The sequence below is a fragment of the Arvicola amphibius genome, chromosome 10 (genome assembly GCF_903992535.2).
Source record: "Arvicola amphibius chromosome 10, mArvAmp1.2, whole genome shotgun sequence".
NCBI lineage: Eukaryota > Metazoa > Chordata > Mammalia > Rodentia > Cricetidae > Arvicola > Arvicola amphibius.
This window is the reverse complement of record NC_052056.1, coordinates 123,225,163-123,243,502: the sequence shown is the minus strand read 5'-3', so window position 1 is coordinate 123,243,502 and position 18,340 is coordinate 123,225,163. Positions and strand designations below refer to the sequence as shown.

General features: G+C 52.8%; 1 protein-coding gene across 1 annotated transcript in view; it reads left to right on the top strand.

Moving 5' to 3' along the window:
* Positions 1–18,116, top strand: part of Hps4 (HPS4 biogenesis of lysosomal organelles complex 3 subunit 2) — a 32,556-nt gene extending 14,440 nt beyond the window's left edge. The window contains exons 5-15 of the mRNA XM_038346733.2: positions 3,241–3,348; positions 3,742–3,858; positions 4,592–4,686; positions 6,093–6,168; positions 8,311–8,347; positions 8,849–8,945; positions 9,331–9,391; positions 9,435–10,160; positions 14,208–14,340; positions 14,726–14,834; positions 17,646–18,116. Coding sequence (XP_038202661.1) covers positions 3,241–3,348; positions 3,742–3,858; positions 4,592–4,686; positions 6,093–6,168; positions 8,311–8,347; positions 8,849–8,945; positions 9,331–9,391; positions 9,435–10,160; positions 14,208–14,340; positions 14,726–14,834; positions 17,646–17,817 — 1,731 coding nt within the window. The 3' untranslated portion in view covers positions 17,818–18,116. The remainder of the gene's footprint in view (positions 1–3,240; positions 3,349–3,741; positions 3,859–4,591; positions 4,687–6,092; positions 6,169–8,310; positions 8,348–8,848; positions 8,946–9,330; positions 9,392–9,434; positions 10,161–14,207; positions 14,341–14,725; positions 14,835–17,645) is intronic.
* The last annotated feature ends 224 nt before the right edge of the window (positions 18,117–18,340 follow it).

Sequence of the window (18,340 nt, the reverse complement as noted above, 5' to 3'; positions counted from 1 at the left end):
AGAAGGGTGTGTGCATGCTTGTGGAGGCCAAAGGTCTGTGTTGGCTGTCTTTCTCAGTTACTCTGCATCATATGTTTTGATACAGGGTCTCTCACTGATCTGAAGCCCCCTGATTTGGGTAGGTTGGGTGATCTGCCAGGGATCCCCCTATCTCTGCCTCCCCAGTGCTGAGGTTCTGGCCTGCACCATCATGGCTGTCTTCTTGAGTGCTGGGCATTAAACTCAGGTCCTGCTTGCACAACCAGCCACCCAGACATAGTGAAGGAAAACCAGTAAGCAAAATGAAGGTGGAACACCCTGTGTGTGCAGATGGGAGAGCAGAGAAAACAAAAGGGGCACACAAGAAAAGAAAAATCAAAAGCTGCTGAACAGGAGTGGGAAAGTCCATAAATGAGGTTGGACGAAAGAGATGGCAGATAAAATTCTTCAGCTCAGTAAAAGTTCTTGCAGGAATCCAATAAGAAACTGAGGGGGGCTTGTGGGGGATATCCCACACTCAAAAAGCCAAAAACAACCCTTAACAAAATCCCACATGATTCTGGAGCCTCTTTCCTTTCTGGTCTCGCAGCATTTGGGATGCCTGTTGTGAGCAGTGGGGGGAAGATTTGAGCCAGACTTTCTGTGGCTCACACAGCTGCCCAGTCTTGGTAGGACAAGTGTCGACTGTTCCTGGATTTGTGCAGGAGTCAGCTCTGCTGGCCCCACTCAGCTTTGTGTCCTTGGGCCAAGAAGATCCTCTCCCTTTCCCTGGGTCCCACCCACCCTGAGGTGGCTGATGTTCTAGAAGGCGTGGGGGCACTCAGGGCACTAGGTGTGTACAGGTGTGTATAGCAGAGGAACCACTTTCCCACTCCAAGACCTTCTGAGTGTGACTCACCTGCTGGAGAGATGCTTTGTGAGTGTCATGCACACCCTCCAACTTCAGAGTTCTTGGGACCTTACAACTTTGACAGACAGATTTCACCCACCCACTTGGCTTGGGCTCAGAGCTATCAGCCCCCAACATTACTCTCAGTTAGTGAGATCTATTCCTGGCCACCAGGAGCAGGGCTGTGTCTCTTAGTGCACCTCCCAGCTGTGCCCACCTCCTGTCACCTCCCCTCCCCTTGTCAGTGTTCCCCCTCCTGCTCTCTGCTACCACCTGAGCCTTCCCTCTCCTAGCGGCAATACCAGCCAGGCTGAAGCTCTCAGCCTGTGGGTGTTCTGTGACCTCAGCCCAGTTAGCTCAGTTTTCAACAAGATAGCATTCAGCCATTGTGGGAAAGGCCGCTCTCAGAGCAGACCCTGAGACTTGAGTGGAGAGCACACTTCATTCACACCAGTGACTCAGGTAGCCAGAAGAACCCGGGTGCCCAGCTGCAGTCCCTCGGGGTATTTACAAGTGGCATGGAGTCACTCTTGATCTCTCTCCTCATTGGTAGGTCTCAGTTGTGGTCTAGGTGATAAAAGTACCTTAAGGGACCGTCAGCTGGGACTGTAAGAGGGGTTTACAGCAGCAAGTGCTTACCGAGACAGAAAGCAGGTACTTAAGATGAGGCTCTGTGGTTTTATTTCCTAGTGGACCCCGTCTTCCCACAGCCATGGACTTTCATGGCAGATAGTGTGTGTTGTGTTCCTGGGGAGATGGAACAGTTGCTGTCCTAGTCAGGGTTTCTGTTGCTGTGATGAAGAAACACTATGACCCAAAGCGATTTGTGAAGGAAAGAGTTATTTTCCTTTATACTTCCATATCGCTGTTCATCAGGACAGGAGCTCAAGCAGGGCAGGATCCTGGAGGCAGGAGCTGATGCAGAGGCCATGGAGGGGAGCTGCTCACTGATTTGTTCCCCATGGCTTGCTTAGCCTGCCTTCTTATAGAACCCAGGACCACCAACCCACAATGGGCTGGACTCTCCCACATCAATCACTAATGCCTACAGCCCAGTGTTATGGAGACATTTTCTCAGCTGGGTTCCCTCTCAGATGACTCTGGCCTGTGTCAAGTTGACATAAAGTTAGCCAGCACAGTTGTCTACTTACCCTAGATAGGGAGGCCATGACAGACAAAAGTATAGATACCACTGAAGCTCAGTTTGGCGAGCCAGTGAGTTTACTGGCGTTACTAACTGGGGTACAGGTGTGTTGGGGGCACTAACAGGAGCAGAGACAACTCAAAGATGGCTGCATCACCGAAACCCAGTCAGCTCAGGTGGCAGCTCACAGAGCTGCAGTCCTGGAGCATTGCATGGCCTGCAGGCATCTCAGCAGGTCAAGAGTGCCCTTTCCTGGTGCCTCGGGGAGGGAGAGGCCTAGTACTCTGCTTAGTTTCAGGGACTTCCCGAAGCTGTTTTGAGTTGTTTCCTTCCTTAACCTAAGGAGCTTCTCTGTGGGATGGAGTGTTTTACCCCCCTGTAAATACCTTGAGTCTCTTAGGGCTCCCTATAGACAGAAGGTTCTAACCTCAGCGGGAACTGCTGCATTGTGACAGGTAGGGTTTCCCTCTACCACTGGCTTGTCTCCCTTGCTCCCTTGTGAGGGCTGTGGGCTTGTCCTGGAGTCAGGATTTTGTCTGCTTTAGCTGTTGGAAGTGGCTTCTCTCTCTCTCTTCTGCCACCCATGACCTATGCAGCTCAGGCTGCGTGTTGCTTTTCTGAGTTTCTAAGTAGTTTTTGTTTTTGTTTTTCCAGCTCTTTTTTTTTTTTTTTTTTTTTTGTGGATTTCTGGAACTCTTCCTATTCCTCACTTGGATCAAGCCCACTGATGAAATGACTCTTCCTTAGTGGCTGACACAGAGCAGTGGGCCTTTGTTTCCAAACTGAGACTTCACACATGCTAGGCAGATGCTCCGCTGATAGCCATGCTTCAGTCCCCACAGGGTAACTCTCCAGAAGATGTAGCTTTTAGACAGGATCTCACTGTAGCCCAGGCTGACCTGGAACACGGGATCTCACTGTAGCCCAGGCTGATCTGGAATATACGCTGTACAAAGCCCAGGCTGACCTGGAACACACTCTGTATGTAGCCCAGGCTGACCTGGAACACACTCTGTATGTAGCCCAGGCTGACCTGGAACACACTCTGTATGTAGCCCAGGCTGACCATCCTCCCTCTGTCTCCCAACTGCCAGAATTGCAAGCTGGAGTTATCCTGCCTGGCTAGGTGGTGACTTCACAGGCCTGTGGCAGGTGCCACAGAGCCTGGGTTCTGGTTGTGGCCTCAGAGAAAAGCCACAAGAACTGTCTTTGTGCTCTCCCTCTGCAGGCTCTGGGCTGTGGCGTGGAGCTCTCTGATGTCAGCTGCAGGCAGTTTCTGGATCAACTCATTGGATTCTTTCATTTCTACATGGGCCCTGTCTCTCTGGCTTACAAGGTAGAAGTGCAGATTGCCAGGGATATTAGGCCCTTCAAAGTCAGCATTGCTGGGACCAGGCCTTCTTCTCTGTATTACATGAGCCCGGCTCTGTAATACAGGGCTCAACATCTGAATTGCACGATGCCATGTGACAAGGTGGCACAAGGTGTGTCCCCATATGTCTGCTCTCCTCTCCTCCCTGGATCGGTACCCCTTTCTTCAGGATGTTTCCTGGCTCTGTGATAGGACTGGTTATTGGAGTGAGAGCTAGGACATGTGTGGTAGGGGTGGGATGAGACAGGCCTGTTCATCCTGCTGTCTTCCTGGTAGGAAGCTCCCTGCGGAAAGTAGCAACCCTTACCAAGAGCCCACGTCCCCATCTCAGGTGCTGATGCCCTGTCTTTGTCTCAGAACCATCCTCAGGAGGAGCTGAGTTTGCAGTGGGACACCGTCATCACACACGTCCTCAGGAGCACCAGCGAGTCGCACAGAATCTTCAACGCCCTGTGGAATCTGGACCACACCAAGGTAAGGCTGCTGCCCTCCTGTTCACTGCCCACATGGGCATGGGCTGCTGGGACAGGCCTGTGAGGCGCTGAGAGGGGTCACCTGTGTCCGAGCATGTAGCTAGGGAGTGAGAGGCCGTGCTTCCAGCAGAGCAGTTGATGAACAGTTTCTATGCTGCTGCCAGCTGGGAGGGAGGCTGCCTCTCAGACCCTACTGTCTCCTGACAGTTCAGGGGCCCTGCTTCCAGGACTGCCCTGAAGGCCAGTGAGGCCGCACCAAATAAACAGTGAGTGGAGCATCATCATTGCCTCTGAACTCAGAGACCGAAGGCCCCTTCTTTCTCCACATAAATGGCCTGACTTTAGTGACTCCATCAAAGTGCCCGATTCACATTTGAACTCATTTGCATCTGAGAGAGACCGGAAGGTTCTCTCTGAACCATCCCGTTTCCCATTTGCACTCAGCTAATGCGCACTGGCTGCTGTGTGGCTGGTCCGGGCGCCTGTGCACCTCAGATCTGCACCTTTCATGTTACCGCTGAAGGAAGAAGCTGGGACTCGGCATTCCAGAGCCCACTGTGCTGGGCATGGGGTGGGTGGGGTTTTCCACTGCTGTGGATCTTTGTGATCTTTGTGGTTGAATAGCTGATTCCTTACAAGAACTGTGAGCTGACTACGGGTTGTATCCCCTCAGCGGAGGCTGAAGTCCCCCCGGCACTTGGAGGCATGCTCACGGATGTGTCTTGTCTCCCCAGGTGGAGCCCCTGCTGCTGCTAAAGGCAGCCCTCATATTACAGACCTGCCGGCGTTCGCCCCATGTCCTGGCTGGCTCCATCCTCTACAAAGGACTGTGAGTTGTGCCCACCTATGTCAGCCACTGTCCCCACTTGTTTCAGATCAGAGTCTGCAGTTGTTCAGCAAAGGCCAGGTCATGTAGATTGTCCGAGCATCCGTTGCCATTGGGAACTGTTCAGGAAAGGAGCCCTGAGGTCCTCGGTTTGAGTGTTCTGGTGAAGTGTCAGTTGATAGAGTACAGTGCAGAGCCCCACTGTGGGCAGCAGCCAGCCCTGCAAGTAGAGGCTGCACCAAGTGCCACCCAACTGCTTCCAGCCTTCCACCAACTCAGTAGTCATTTTCACACTGGGAGAGCCCAGGGTCTGACAGCCTGTCCGTATGGAACATTGTGCTCACTGCCCAGGCAGACTGGGCCTTAGGCAGGGCTGAGAGGCGTGCCTTAGCCAGTACTCTCCAGAGCGGGCATTCGAGCCCTGGCTTCTCTTCCTCTTTGTTCCACCATCTTGGACAAGTAGCCCCAACCTCCTCTCCTGGGAAGTGGGGACCCTTGCTGAAGAATGACAGTAGTGGTAGATGTGGAGGGTAAGCACAGAGCCCGTGGCCATCACCTCTTTCCTCTCCCTGTTCTCAGGGTGACTGTAGTCACGCTGACACAGGTGGCAGCAAAGATAGTATTTGTGGGCAGACAAAGTGGCTCAGTGAGTAAAAGTGCTTGCTGACCAGCCTGGCGCTCTGAGTTCCATTCTGAGACCCACATGGTGAAAGGAGAGAGCTGACTCCCCCAAGTTATCTTTTGACCTCCATACATACAGAAGCACGATAAATGTTTTAAAAAATTTAAAAATTAGTGTTTTATCACTCATATTTTCTTTCTCACATATATAATAGCTATGTAACTATATATGTGATATATATATATATATATGTTATATGTGTGTGTGTGTTCATAACACACTTTATTTGTATCTCACTATGTAGCCCTGGCTGTCCTGGAATTCTCTATGTAGACCAGGCTGGATTTGAACTCCTAAAGATAGACTACCACTGCCTCTGCCTCCCCAGTGCTGAGATTAAAATTGTATGCTTCCACACCCTGCCCTCTGTACCAGTTGCACGGGGAGTAGAGCCCTTCTGAAATGCTGGGTATCTTTGTCTTCTAAGTGGTTGGCTCAGTGATTCTCTTCCAGTGCACACAGGTGGCTTACTTGTGGTTTTTGGTATGCCTGCCATCTTTTTGTGATGAGTAGCCTTGGACCCCTCAGCCCTACTTGATTGGAGAGCTTACAGTTTGGCCGTCAGTGCACCTGCAGAACAGAGAGCCCCTTTGCTGAGGATCTACCTGATGAAACGCATGCCAGGCACATCCCCAAGATCCTCTACCTCCAGAGACAGTGCTATCTGTGGAGCTGAGAGGCCCAGCACTTCTTTTCATGGTGTTCTTATCCCTGTGTCTTACCCCAGGATCGTGAATTCCCAGCTCCCTCCTTCTCTTACCACGCCAAGGTCCTGCTTCAGTCAGACTGTCCCCACAGGCCAGGTAACAGTACAGCCGCAACCTGGTGGGGGACTGACCCAGAAACATCTGCCCTTCAAACTGTGGGGGGCTGGCTCCACATGGCGGGCAGGTCTAGGGCAACCTGTTTCACTGAATCTGTCACCACGCTTCATCTGCTGGTGTTGTCAAGGAGTAAAGCAAGGGTAAAAGCAAGCATTTGCTCCATGTAGTAGGCTTGGGCACTGGTTTCTTCTAAGCCAAGCACGTGCTGCATCCATTCAGCTTCCAATAACATAGTGCTGATGACAGAGCCCTGTAAGGAACATATTCTTAAATCAACAGGGAAACTGCTGGCCATGGTCTGTGTGCCTCTTGTGCCCGCCCTGGGAAGCTAAGGCAGATGGTCATGAGTAAAGAGCTACCCTGGGCTACATACTGAAGGATTGCCTCTGAACTGGAGGAAAGGAAGAAGGAAACAGAAGGGAAGGCATAAGGGAACATGATCTTCCTGACATTCTGAATGTATGATGAATACACACAGCCATGAAGAATAAAAAACTGTCCACAGGCAGTTGTCTTGGTGGTGAGAGAAGCAGGTGGACTCCATAGTGAGCCCGTTTTAGGAAGGGAGGAAATGTCCAGACAACAACGTAGGACCCACAGCCATCACTGAGCAGTTTCCATCTAGACTCTCTCTCTCTCTCTCTCTCTCTCTCTCTCTCTCTACTCTCTTTCTCTTAAATTGTTTTGTTTGATTTTGGAGATGGGTTCCCATTGGGTAGCCTGGTCTACATTGAGAGTTGAACTTCTGATTCATCTGCATCACCTCCAGTGCCTCAGGTCCAGGCTAATCCACCAGCTTGGCTTGTTTTGAGAGCTTCTGTTTCAAATGCTTCACTGGCCTCTCTCTAACCATTCAGAGCCTGGGTGGGCTCTAGCTTCCTGTGGGTGGTTGTAGAAGGAGCAGAGGGCCTGCTTTTCGTCCCACCTGGCTCCCGCATGGCTAGCTTTACACCGCCGAAATAATTACACAGAAAACTATATTCATTTAAAACACTGCTTGGCCCATTAACTTCCAGCCTCTTATTGGCTAATTCTCACATCTTGCTTTAACCCATATTTAGTAATCTGTGTAGCACCACGAGGTGGTGGCTTACCAGGAAGGATCTTAGCCTGCATCCATCTTGGAGAGGAGAGCTATGGCATCTGCTTTCTTTCACCCACAATTCTGTTCTGTCTACTCCGTCTACCTAATTTTATATCCTATTAAAGGGCCAAGGCAGTTTCTTCTTTATTTACCAATGAAGTAACACATGACAGATGACCCTCCTCCATCAGGGTGGTGTGTCTGGAGGGCCGCCTTCACTGTTAGCAGTTTGGAGCTTTAATATGCCCTTGCCCACCTCCCCTGATTCAGCTCTGGGAATCCCTACAGAGGAGAGCCAGTCCTCCTGGCCTGCTGGTGCCAGGCCACGTATAGTTGTGTGGAGCTGCTGTCTGGTACAGCAGCGATGATCAGTGGTCGGGACAGAGGTTCACAGCCCCAAGGCTGGAAATGTGTTTTCTCACGTGTGTTGAGGAACTGCTAGCATCTGGTCCTGTAGCTGAGGGTCAGTTGTTTGACACAAGCTGCTGTAGACTCTTCCTCAGATTTCAGCCAGAGATTTTACAATGAGTGCGATCACATAAGCTGTTTTAAGTGGAAATACTGAATTTCATTTAATGTCTCAAAGTAGTAAAAGGCATTTACGTAAAGGGGAAATTCCCAAGTATTAACAGGAATGTGAAGGGGGGGGATATAAATTGTTGCTTTGTTTATTGTTGCTGGAGATTGGAGCCCAGGCCTTGGGCTTTGTCACTGAGTGGTATTCGCTGCCTCTATGGCTGCTCTCTAGACTTAGGTTCCCCAACGTGGGCTCAAGTGAGGAACCCATGCTTTGGTGTTTCATGGGGGATACTTAACACTTCAGAGCTGCTGCTTTGAGGCCAGAGTAGGTCCAGTTCTCGCCTCCTCCTGGCCTCTGAGAAGCAAGTGGCCCTGCTCCATCTGCTGGGCTCTTGGCACAGGGTCATACCAGCTCCCTGGGTTTGGCTGAGTCCTGGGAGCAGATGGTGCCATGAATTCCTAATGGTTAAGAGGAGAGCATGGTGCCTGGGGCCAACCTGTGTATATGTTTGTTTCAGAGACTTCCTGGAGCAGGGGCAGCTGCACAGGAAGCAGGTACGTGGACAGTAGTACGCTGCCTTCCTCCTGGGATAAGCCAGGGAGAGGGCAACCAGCCCCCGTGTGGATCTCCTCTGCTCGTAGATCCAGCAGATGGATCTAGTACAGCTAGGACAGTTCCCTTTGGGACCTGGATTTCCAAGGTCATGTTTGGGCATGCCCTCCTTTGACTCCATTCTGTGACATTGCTTAGACAGTGTCTGGGGTGTGGTAATGGAGGGAGAGATAGAACACTGGTGGCGTCCCCAGGAGGCTCTGGCGTCATTCCAAAGCCTGAGTTTGCTGAGTCTTGGCCAGTTGAAAGCCCTTTCTCCTAACATCTGTCAGGTATCTCCCTCTCCACACTGCCACACTTCTCTTTCTTGCTGCTCAGAGCATCCAGGCTGCAGCTCTCGGGCTTTGGGCTGAGGGAGCAACTCCGGTGCTACCATAGAGACATTTGTGAGTGCCAAGGGCCCACCGCATCCCAGGGGAGCCCCAACCATTTTTTATTTGCAGGAGCAGCATTGCCCCCTAATGTGCAGATCACCCCTGTTTTTCTGAGTGAGGAGGAAGTTGCTAGCCTCCGTGTGTTCACAGTGGAGCAGGAGACTAGGTAGGTGGGGTTGTTCCTTTCCTGTGGGTGTGATCCCCACTTGTGTCTTCATTGTCTTGTAAAGCTGTTGATCAAGAGGTGTCCTAGCCTCAGGACACTGAGGACTCATTTGGAGCCACTCTCAGGAGACCCTTCGGCTGTGGGTCACTTCCTATGTGGCCTTGGCTACCTCTGGTCAATGATCCTGACCTCACTGGACAAGTCCTCACCAGTCATGGCCTTTGTCTACTTTTGTGGTTTTACCGTGGTGGCATCTTAGCTCTATGACTGCAGGTACCTGCTTGTCATTGATGCCTGTGCCTTTCAGGGGATTGGTACCTCAAGAGTCCCCATGGGAGCCTTTTCCCCATACTCTGCTGATGTGACTTCTTCTTTTGTTTGCCAGCCTCCAGGAAAGTCCATCTCAGTACCCTCCCAGGGATCGAAGCACCCCTACCCAGGCAGAGATGCCACTAGGTGTGCAGCATCCATGGCCTGGACATCGGCCACTATTCCTGGATGCCTATGCCCCATGATGGAGCAAGGCTGAATGGCAGGGGGGCAGATGGGCCCTTCCCTAAACATTCACAGGAGCATGCGGTGGCTGCAGGACTAGGCACCACTGCCTGTGGCCAGGATTCTGGCATCAGCAGCAGGCTGCAGCAGGAGCTGGGCTTTTCCCAAGAGGAACTGGACTTGTCTGAAATCCACATCTCTGAGGCTCAGGAAGCTTTCCTACCCATGCCTGTCGTAGGTGATCAGGAAGCTCTCCTCACCAGCCACCAGGCCCCCACACTGCCTGAAAACACAGAAATATGCAGCCATCTGGACCCTTCCCCTCTTGAGAGGCTCCCTGAGAGCAGAGGGCAGGAACGGCTTGCAGACCTTCCTATCACCAATGGCCAAACTCAAGTTCCTGGCTCAGACCCTCTCCCCAGAAGAAGCAGCAGCCCTGTGGTACTTCCTCCCCAGGACCCCGTGGGTATGGAGCCCAGTGTGGAGCAATGTGGGGACAGAAGCCTCCAGAGCAGGTCAGCCCTAGCATGCACTTTGCCCTCAGCTGACTCTCAGGGTCCCGGCACCTCTGCAGACAGAAGTGACTTCAAGTTCTCCCCAGCTGGGCTCCATGCAGGGCTCTTGCCCATGAACCTCTACACTCACAGTGTGAATGGGCTGGTGCTATCCCTGCTGGCTGAGGAGCCTCTTCTCAGAGACACTGCAGCCATCGAGGAAGTGGTGAGTGTCCCCAGGCTCCTCTCTACCCTCATCTTTCTCCTTGGAACGTGGACCAGCCAGCCCCCTGGCAAGAACTCCCCAGCCTTTGTAGTGAGGCGAAGGATAGTGCCCACTTGTGTGAGATTTTGTGTGGTGTGTAAGAGTGAACCACACATGTGTCATAGCGCTGGCAGAGGACTGGACTCTCCTTTTTCTGCTTCCCGCAGTCTGGGAGCACGGGTGTAGAGGAGGGAGGAGCGAGCCAGGAGTGTCTGCACACAGCTCTCCCCTCAGGGCCTTGTTTTCCTTTCAGTAGCCTGCAGTGGTGTTCAGCTTCCCACTCTTGAGGTAGTGAGGTCATGCGGCCAAGAGACTGCAGGCAGGGCTGAGAGCTGCCCTGCTGCTGGCTCAGCTCCTAGCTAAGGGCAGCGATGGGCACTCCTTGCCAGCATCTGTCTTGTGCAGCACATCACAGCCTTGCGTGGGGGTAGGGGGCAGGAACCCCACATTTCCTTCCTAGACCCAGCCTCACATGGTGACTTAGTGCTCCTTCCCAGAGTACACTTGAAATCCAAACTGGTGGTGGACAGAGCTTTGAGTAGCCATCCCTTCCTGGAGCAGTGAACTGAGCTCTAGAGTCTGGGGCCCACACTGGCGATAGAGTTGCTATGGTAACAGCCTTGCTGTGGTTGGCAGGAAGAACAGTTGCTGGAGGGCAAATGCTGTTCTGGGGCTCAACTTGTTTTTCTTCTTAAATCTACATTATTCTGAGGCATCTCATTGGCATGCGTGTCTTGTGGCCCTCCACCGAGGAGAGCGGCCGGTCACCTTGGAGCGCATGACAGGCTGCTGGGCGGCTTCTCTCTAAGCCACCTGACTTTTCTGTCTACTTCCACAGACCCTGCCCACAGCCCAGAGTTGAGACTTTTTACATGTATCCTCATTTAACATAGCTGTGGGACCCCGTGTCTACCTCTGCTTTAGGACGGCAAAGGGTCCTGTCTGTGGCTTCATTCAGGGCAGCTCTGTGCCTTGGCTTCCCCAGTTCTTACTGTGCTGAGCCTCAGGACTGTTTACTCCGAAGGCCTGGTGTTTAGATGCAGCAGAATAGATAGAATGCCTCTCTGAAGACACCCAACACAGGCTGCCTTGGGGAGGGGCGGTCTACACAATTATATGTTAAGCTGGCTTGCATAAGCCAAGCTGAGGATGGTTCTGGGAGGGCAGACACTGCAACTCCTGTCCTGAGGGGAAGGAAGGAAGCCGCATTGCGAGGTGTGAAGTGGAGGCCTCATGCAGTTATGTTGATTCCCACTGTCTCTTCCCCACGTCCCTGGCCCAGGCTGCTCTGCTCTTGCCGGTAGGTTGGCAGAGGAGAGAAGAGTGCCCAGCCTTCTGCAGCCTCTACTGTGTGGAAGCATTTGTCAAGGCCAACCACAGTGTTATGACCACAGCCTTCAGCTTTCCTGTAAAGTAGGGCTGGTGCTATCCCAGGAAATGGGATGCAGGGTATGGGAGGCCAACGCTAGTGGTGTTGTCTAGACTAGGGAGTTGCTAACTTTGAACACTGTGCTGATTTAAGAAGATGAACTTGAACCAGACCCCAAGTCTGGTTTATAGGAGAGGTTTGTTACCATCTTAAATAGAACAGACATGAGTAGAAAATGCTCACCTGATCTCTCTGTAGCTTTCCTGCTGTTTTCTGGAAGGCAGACATAGTCTCTGCAGTGTGGTCCCACAGGCTGGAGGTGCACAGCCCTCTGAAAAGGCTCTGTCCACACAGACCTCCTCAGGAGGCAGGGCTATGGGGCGATCAGGTTCCTGAGCCTGGCAGCTGTGCCGTCAAAGGGAAGTGCAGGAGGCCCCCACCAGGGGGCAGCTTAGCGTCCCTGAGCCTGATTTTCAGCTATGCCTAGGATATTCCTTTGGACCTTCAGTTCCAGGGAGCCTGTGAATTACTGCCTCATTAGGCCATGCACGGGGGGCATCAGGGTTGGGGTGGGTTGGAGGCAAGACCTGCTTGAAAGTCAGGATGGGAGCGCTTGGTGAGGTATCCAGCAGAAAAGCTCCCAGTCTCAGCCATGGGGCTACACACACACTGCTCCCCAGCCCACAGATCCACCATCTGCCGTCAGCTCTATTGCGGACTGAAGTCAGAGCCCCATGTCTCCTTGGGCCATTGTGAGATCATGCTGTATAAACCAGTCAGGGAGCTTTTTGTTCATGGATTCAGAGCGCAGACCTTTTCAACTTTGCAAAACTTCCCAGCCTTGCGTGGTTCTGAACCAGGCAGCGTATGAATGATGTGGCGTGGCCTTCTGCGGCCACCCCATAGACTTCTCACAAGTACAGACAAGTGCTGTGATAGACACACCATCCTCAGTTGCCAGGTCGCCTGGATTTAACTAGGCCCCTGCCTCTATGACAACACTTAGTCATTAGAGAAGTCTCCTCCATATTATACACACATCTTGTGATGGTTGTGGTTAAGCAACTCTGTCTTGACTACAAGCTAGGCAGAAAAATTTACATTTAGAGAGAATAGGATTTAGTTGGCCTACTTTCTGGTCCAGTTTTCCCTGTCTCTTGTTAGCAGCTTGAGGGGTGGCTATTATCAGGTCCCTAAGATCCAGAAGGTGTAGTGCAGCTACAAGGCGAGCTCCCCTGGGTGCCCCAGTGCCCCCCTCCTCCAGCTGCAGGGTGAGCTCCCCCGGGTGTCTCAGTGCCCCCTCCTCCAGACGCAGGGTGAGCTCCCCTGGGTGCCCCAGTGCCCCCTCCTCCACTGCAGGGTGAGCTCCCCCGGGTGTCCCAGGGTCATCCCACCCTATCACCCCCAAGGCACACACAACTTTCAAGCATAAGCTCGTTTGTGTCTGCTGACCCTGTATTGTAAGTGTCCTGACCATCAAAGCAAGGTGGCTGTGCACACACCTGCTTTCCACAGCTGCACACTCAGGGGAAGCCAGTGGTTGAAGTGCCTGGCACTGGCTGTGTTTATCCGTTGGCTCATTCGAGGGGATTTGTTCACACACTACTTATCTGCCTGGGGCTCCTGATTCCTACAGCCTCTCAGAGCACAGGGCACTGGACAGCATTCCTCGTTCCTTGTAGACAGTGTATATTCTTCATGGGAGTGATTAACCCATGAGGACTTCACCCAGGCTAGGTTGGGAAACACTGGGAACATAGAAGGCCACCAACAGTGTTAAAACAGACAGTACCAGAGCTGCAGAGATGGCCCGGGGTTTGGAGCATAAGTAAATATTTAAATAAAACAAAATAGATAGTCCCCTGGGGGCTTCTGGGAAGCCACAGCTAGGCAGCCCCCACTGGGTGGTGATATTATGGGTAATTTTTCTTCTTTCTTTTTCCTTTTGTTTCTTCTTCCTCCTTTTTCTTTTCTTCCTTTCTTCTACCCATGATGACCTCAAGTTTGTGGTCCTCCTGTGTCAGCCTCCTGAGTGCTGGGGCCCTGGGTTAGTACTGCCATGCCTCCTGACTCCTCTTAAATTAGAGCCTGCTCATTTTATCCTCACACAGTATGACGCTTAATTTACAAATATCGGACCATGGTGCTAGAGAGGTGACTTAGCAGTTAAGAGCACTTAATTCTTGTTCAGGGAACCTGAGTTCAGTACTAGCACCCACACTGGACAGCTCACAATTGCCTCTACACTTGTCACACACAGAGGGTGTGACACCCTCCTCTGAGTTCCACATGCGTGCACATAACACGGCATACACAGATAGATACACACAAGAAGGAAAGTATATGCATATATGAACATAAGGGGCTGGGGATGGTGTACACCTGTAGTCCAAGAACCCAGGAGGCAGAGGCAGGAGGCTTTCCACAAGTTTGAGGCTAGCCTGGTCTCCATAGTGAGTTCTAGGCCAGTCGGGGTTGCATAGGGAAGCCCTGCCTCAAAAGGAGCACGTGAGTGGAGCACGTGGACGCTCCACCAGAGACAGTGGCTGTTTTGCTAGGTCTAGTGACCGCTGGAGCATTGTCTGGGTGCTTCTTAACTGAGTCTGCCAGCCTGTGACCCACTCCTGGCCCCTCTGCAGTACCACAGCAGCCTGGCATCCCTGAATGGGCTGGAAGTTCACCTGAAGGAGACACTACCCCGAGACGAGGCTAGCCTCACAAGCAGCACGTACAACTTCATGCATTATGACCGAATCCAGAGTGTGCTCACAGGTAAGCTACAGGTACAGGGAGCCCAGCTCCACATGGGCGGAGGGAGAACCCAGCCCCAGTCATGGCAGTGCTGCAGCCCACAACCCGCTGGCCACAGCTGGAGCACAGCCACTGAGCTCACTGGCAAACACTCATTTGCCCCTTTTCTTTTTTGCTGTTTCCCCAGTGGGAACTTGGGAGTTTCAACATCTGTGGTAAGGTCGGCCCCAGGTTAGGAGCTGCTGGGGCTGGCAGTGGGGCTGACAGTGGGGCTGACAGTGGGCTGTTTGTCCCCAGGCCTCTCACCCACACTCAGGCTTTACCCTCACTGCTCCCATGTCCAGGACTTGGCCCAAGGAGTCAGGGAGTCAGGCTGCCATTCACCACCTCTGTCTCCTTCTGCCAGCCAACCTGCCTCTAGTGGCTGCTCCCCAGGACCGCCGCTTTCTGCAGGCCGTCAACCTCATGCACTCTGACTTTGCCCAGCTGCCTGCGCTGTACGAGATGACCGTCAGGTGAGCTTCTCAGCCCCTCACAGCAGTGTCACCGTCCAGTCCCTCTGGAGGCCATCCTCCCAATGCTTTCCCTGTTCTGAATATGCAGGACACAACCGTGCCAAAACCCTAAGTCCTCACTGTCAGAGAGCACAGGGCTGCACTATTCCTGAGGGTGGGCCAGACAACACTATAGGCATCTAAATACAAACAAAATGGTCGGTGAAAACAAAGTCACTGCAGAAATCTCAGAATCAGACATGTCTGATGCCCAGCAACACCAGAGCCAGCCTGTGTCTCTGTTTGTGGTGGAGCTCCGGGCCACTGCTGCTTTAGCTTTTATTCTCCATGACTGATAGCAGACGACACAGGTTCCATTTCCTTCCCCTTGTCATACTACCTCATCTTCCAGGTGACTGTCCCTGAAACTGGATGCTTAAACAGCTGTGTCCTTTCTCTCCATGTTTTCTGAAGCTAGTTTTGGAGAGTTGGGCGTGTTAGAGGGCTAGAGGAAGAGCTTGCCCACCCCTCCGTCAGCCTGCCGACTGTCGGATGGCTGCAGACACACCTTTCCTTCCTCATAGTAAGAAACGTGAGCATGTGTGGGGACGGTGCTTGTCCCAGGTCACGGTCTCACAAAGCCGACGGCCAGGGTTTGACTGCAGGCCTCCATGACTCTGAGGTGCATGCTCTTTCCCCATAGGTCTCACTAGGGGGGCCAAGATCGTAGGTCGGGACTCAGTGGGAGCACACGGAGCCTTGGGGATGAGATTCCCATGTCCCGTCACTTGACCACACGGATGCCAGCTGTCTGTCCTGGTGTCATCTGCTGCTGATAGCATAGTCTGTCCTCTTCAGCTGGCAGCCATCACTCTGGGACCTTGGTGTGCTGGGTGTGTGGCTGTTGAGTGGGAGGAGGCAGCAAATGGACGCTGACATCTGCTCCCCTGCTGGTGGCCACTGTGCTTCACCTTCCTAGAGCTGACAGGGTTCAGTGTGGGTAGAGCCCAAGGCATGCTGGGTGGGTTCTCACCACAGTGATGGGCACAGTTCCTTGGCATATGCTAAGGAGTGCACACAGACTCTGCAGGACTCTGTAATAAAGCCAGGGGCTCCGTGCTTGCCAGTAGGAGGGCTGGCATTGCCACACAAGTGTGACTGGAAGGTTTTCTCACCAAGCCATACTCCCTTCAGCTTTGAGAGGAGCCTGCCAGAAAAAATGCCTCACAAGAGCAAGACCTGGAGCTTCCTCCTCATCCAACAGGAGACAGCTGAGGGAAGGAGCCTTAGCAGCCCCTGACCCTGCATGCTAGAATCAGGGAAACTGAGGCTTGTTAGACTAAGGCCTCCATACAAGAAGAATGTGGGGGCTAAGGAGATCGGGTGGGTCTGTTAACAGATAAGAGTCTCTCCCTGGTCCTGTGCGCGGGAGGAAAGACTCCCCTGATAGACAGTTTAAGCCGAAGCTTACTTAACAAAGTAGAGAAACTGGGGCACTGGCTTGAAAGCAGGGGAGCACCGTAGTGGGTACTGGTTTTGGGTCTTTTAAAATGTATGTGTGTGTCTGTATGTTTATGCATCTGTGTGTGATGTGTGCATATGTTCACACATGCACTACAGTGTGCATGTAGAGGTCACACATGCACTACAGTGTGCATGTGGAGGTCAGAGGACAACTTGTGAGGTTCTAGAATGGAACTGAGGCTGTCAAGGATCCCTCTGGCCCTGCATGGTGGATTTTTAAGGAGTCCTTATGAATATTTATGAGATTTGTGGCATATTCATGGGGTAAAGTAACCCTTTTTCTTCTCAAATTGCCCTGTTAGGGTATTTATTCCCTGGTCTTGGGGGAAGAGCACAAGGGGTGGGGGGATTAAACCAGCAATGCAGATGATGTTGATTGTGGGGGGCGTAGACCCTTGGGTGGTGTGTCTGTGCCGTGTTGGAGAGCATCCCGCTGTCCCCGTGTCTGAGGGGCAAATGATGTTGATTGTGGGGGGCGTAGACCCTTGGGTGGTGTGTCTGTGCCGTGTTGGAGAGCGTCCCGCTGTCCCCGTGTCTGAGGGGCAAATGATGTTGATGTGGGGGGCGTAGACCCTTGGGTGGTGTGTCTGTGCCGTGTTGGAGAGCATCCCGCTGTCCCCGTGTCTGAGGGGCAAATGATGTTGGTTGTGGGGGGCGTAGACCCTTGGGTGGTGTGTCTGTGCCGTGTTGGAGAGCGTCCCGCTGTCCCCGTGTCTGAGGGGCAGATGATGTTGATTGTGGGGGGCGTAGACCCTTGGGTGGTGTGTCTGTGCCGTGCTGGAGAGCGTCCCGCTGTCTCCTGTCGCTTCAAGGATGTGGAGCAGATGAGCAGCTGTCAGGAGCCCAGCTACCAAGATGTAACTGCGGTTTCCTAGGTTACCTCACACCCACCTTCTCCAGTACCCGTTACAGATCCTCCTTTGTGCCATTCTTTGTCCCTCTGTTAGCCTATGGGTCCAGGTTTCCTGCTTTCTGTCACTGCCGCTCCTCTGTCACAGGCATCAGAGTAGAGCAGGTCAGCCACCATCCTAAGCCCAGGCTCCTTGCTGGTAGGTGGGATAGTCCCTCCTGCCATGGTGAGCAGGACTCGCTCCGCTGCCGTTCTGCTGGCAGCGGCTTCAGTGGCCGTTTGTTCGGTAACTCCAGACCCTGGCTACAGCTACCTCGGGCCCACCATCCCAGCCCCTGAGAGCTGAAATGACAGGACAGTTGTTACCCGGCCCTGCAGCAGGCATTGGGGTGCTGGAGCAGCTAGCCAGGGCCCCACACTGTCACCCCTGAGCTGTTGTCCTCTTTCCTCCCCAATAGGAACGCCTCCACAGCTGTGTACGCCTGCTGCAACCCAGCCCAGGAAACCTACTTCCAGCAGCTGGCGCCCACTGCTCGCAGCTCCGGCTTCCCGAACCCTCAGGATTGTGCCTTCAGCCTTGCAGGCAAAGCCAAGCGGAAACTGCTGAAGCATGGTATAAACCTGCTGTGAGCTGCGCACAGCCGTGTGTCACCTGGGCTGTGCGGCAGCCCCTCCAGTGTCCCCAGCGCTAAGGATTGAGAAGGACCTTATTCTTCAGTGGCTGCTGCATGAGGGTGAGAGGGCTCAGGTTCTGTCATGTGTAAGTGACCTGAACAGGTGCAGAGCAGGCTGCAGGCTCAAGAATGCAGCCATGGCAATCTCACCTGACAGTTTACTTAAAGTACCCATGGTACTCTGCAACCTTGCGATGCTGAGTTTCAAGTTTATGAAAGATTCCCAAGGGCTCAAAAATAAAATGACCAAAGTGAGTTCTGTGTAATTGGCTAGCATTTCCATGACAGAATAAAAGTCAGTGTACGTGCTTTACATGGGTGTGTGCACACGCAGTTTCCTCCGTGCCCTGTTCCACACTGAGGATTCTGTGTTGCTTTTCTTAGAGCACAGAGCATCTGCATAGAACCCATATACACGGACCCATAGTGATTGACAGCCCCAGCCTCACAGGCCTGCTGCCGAGGGAGTTTCTTTTTTC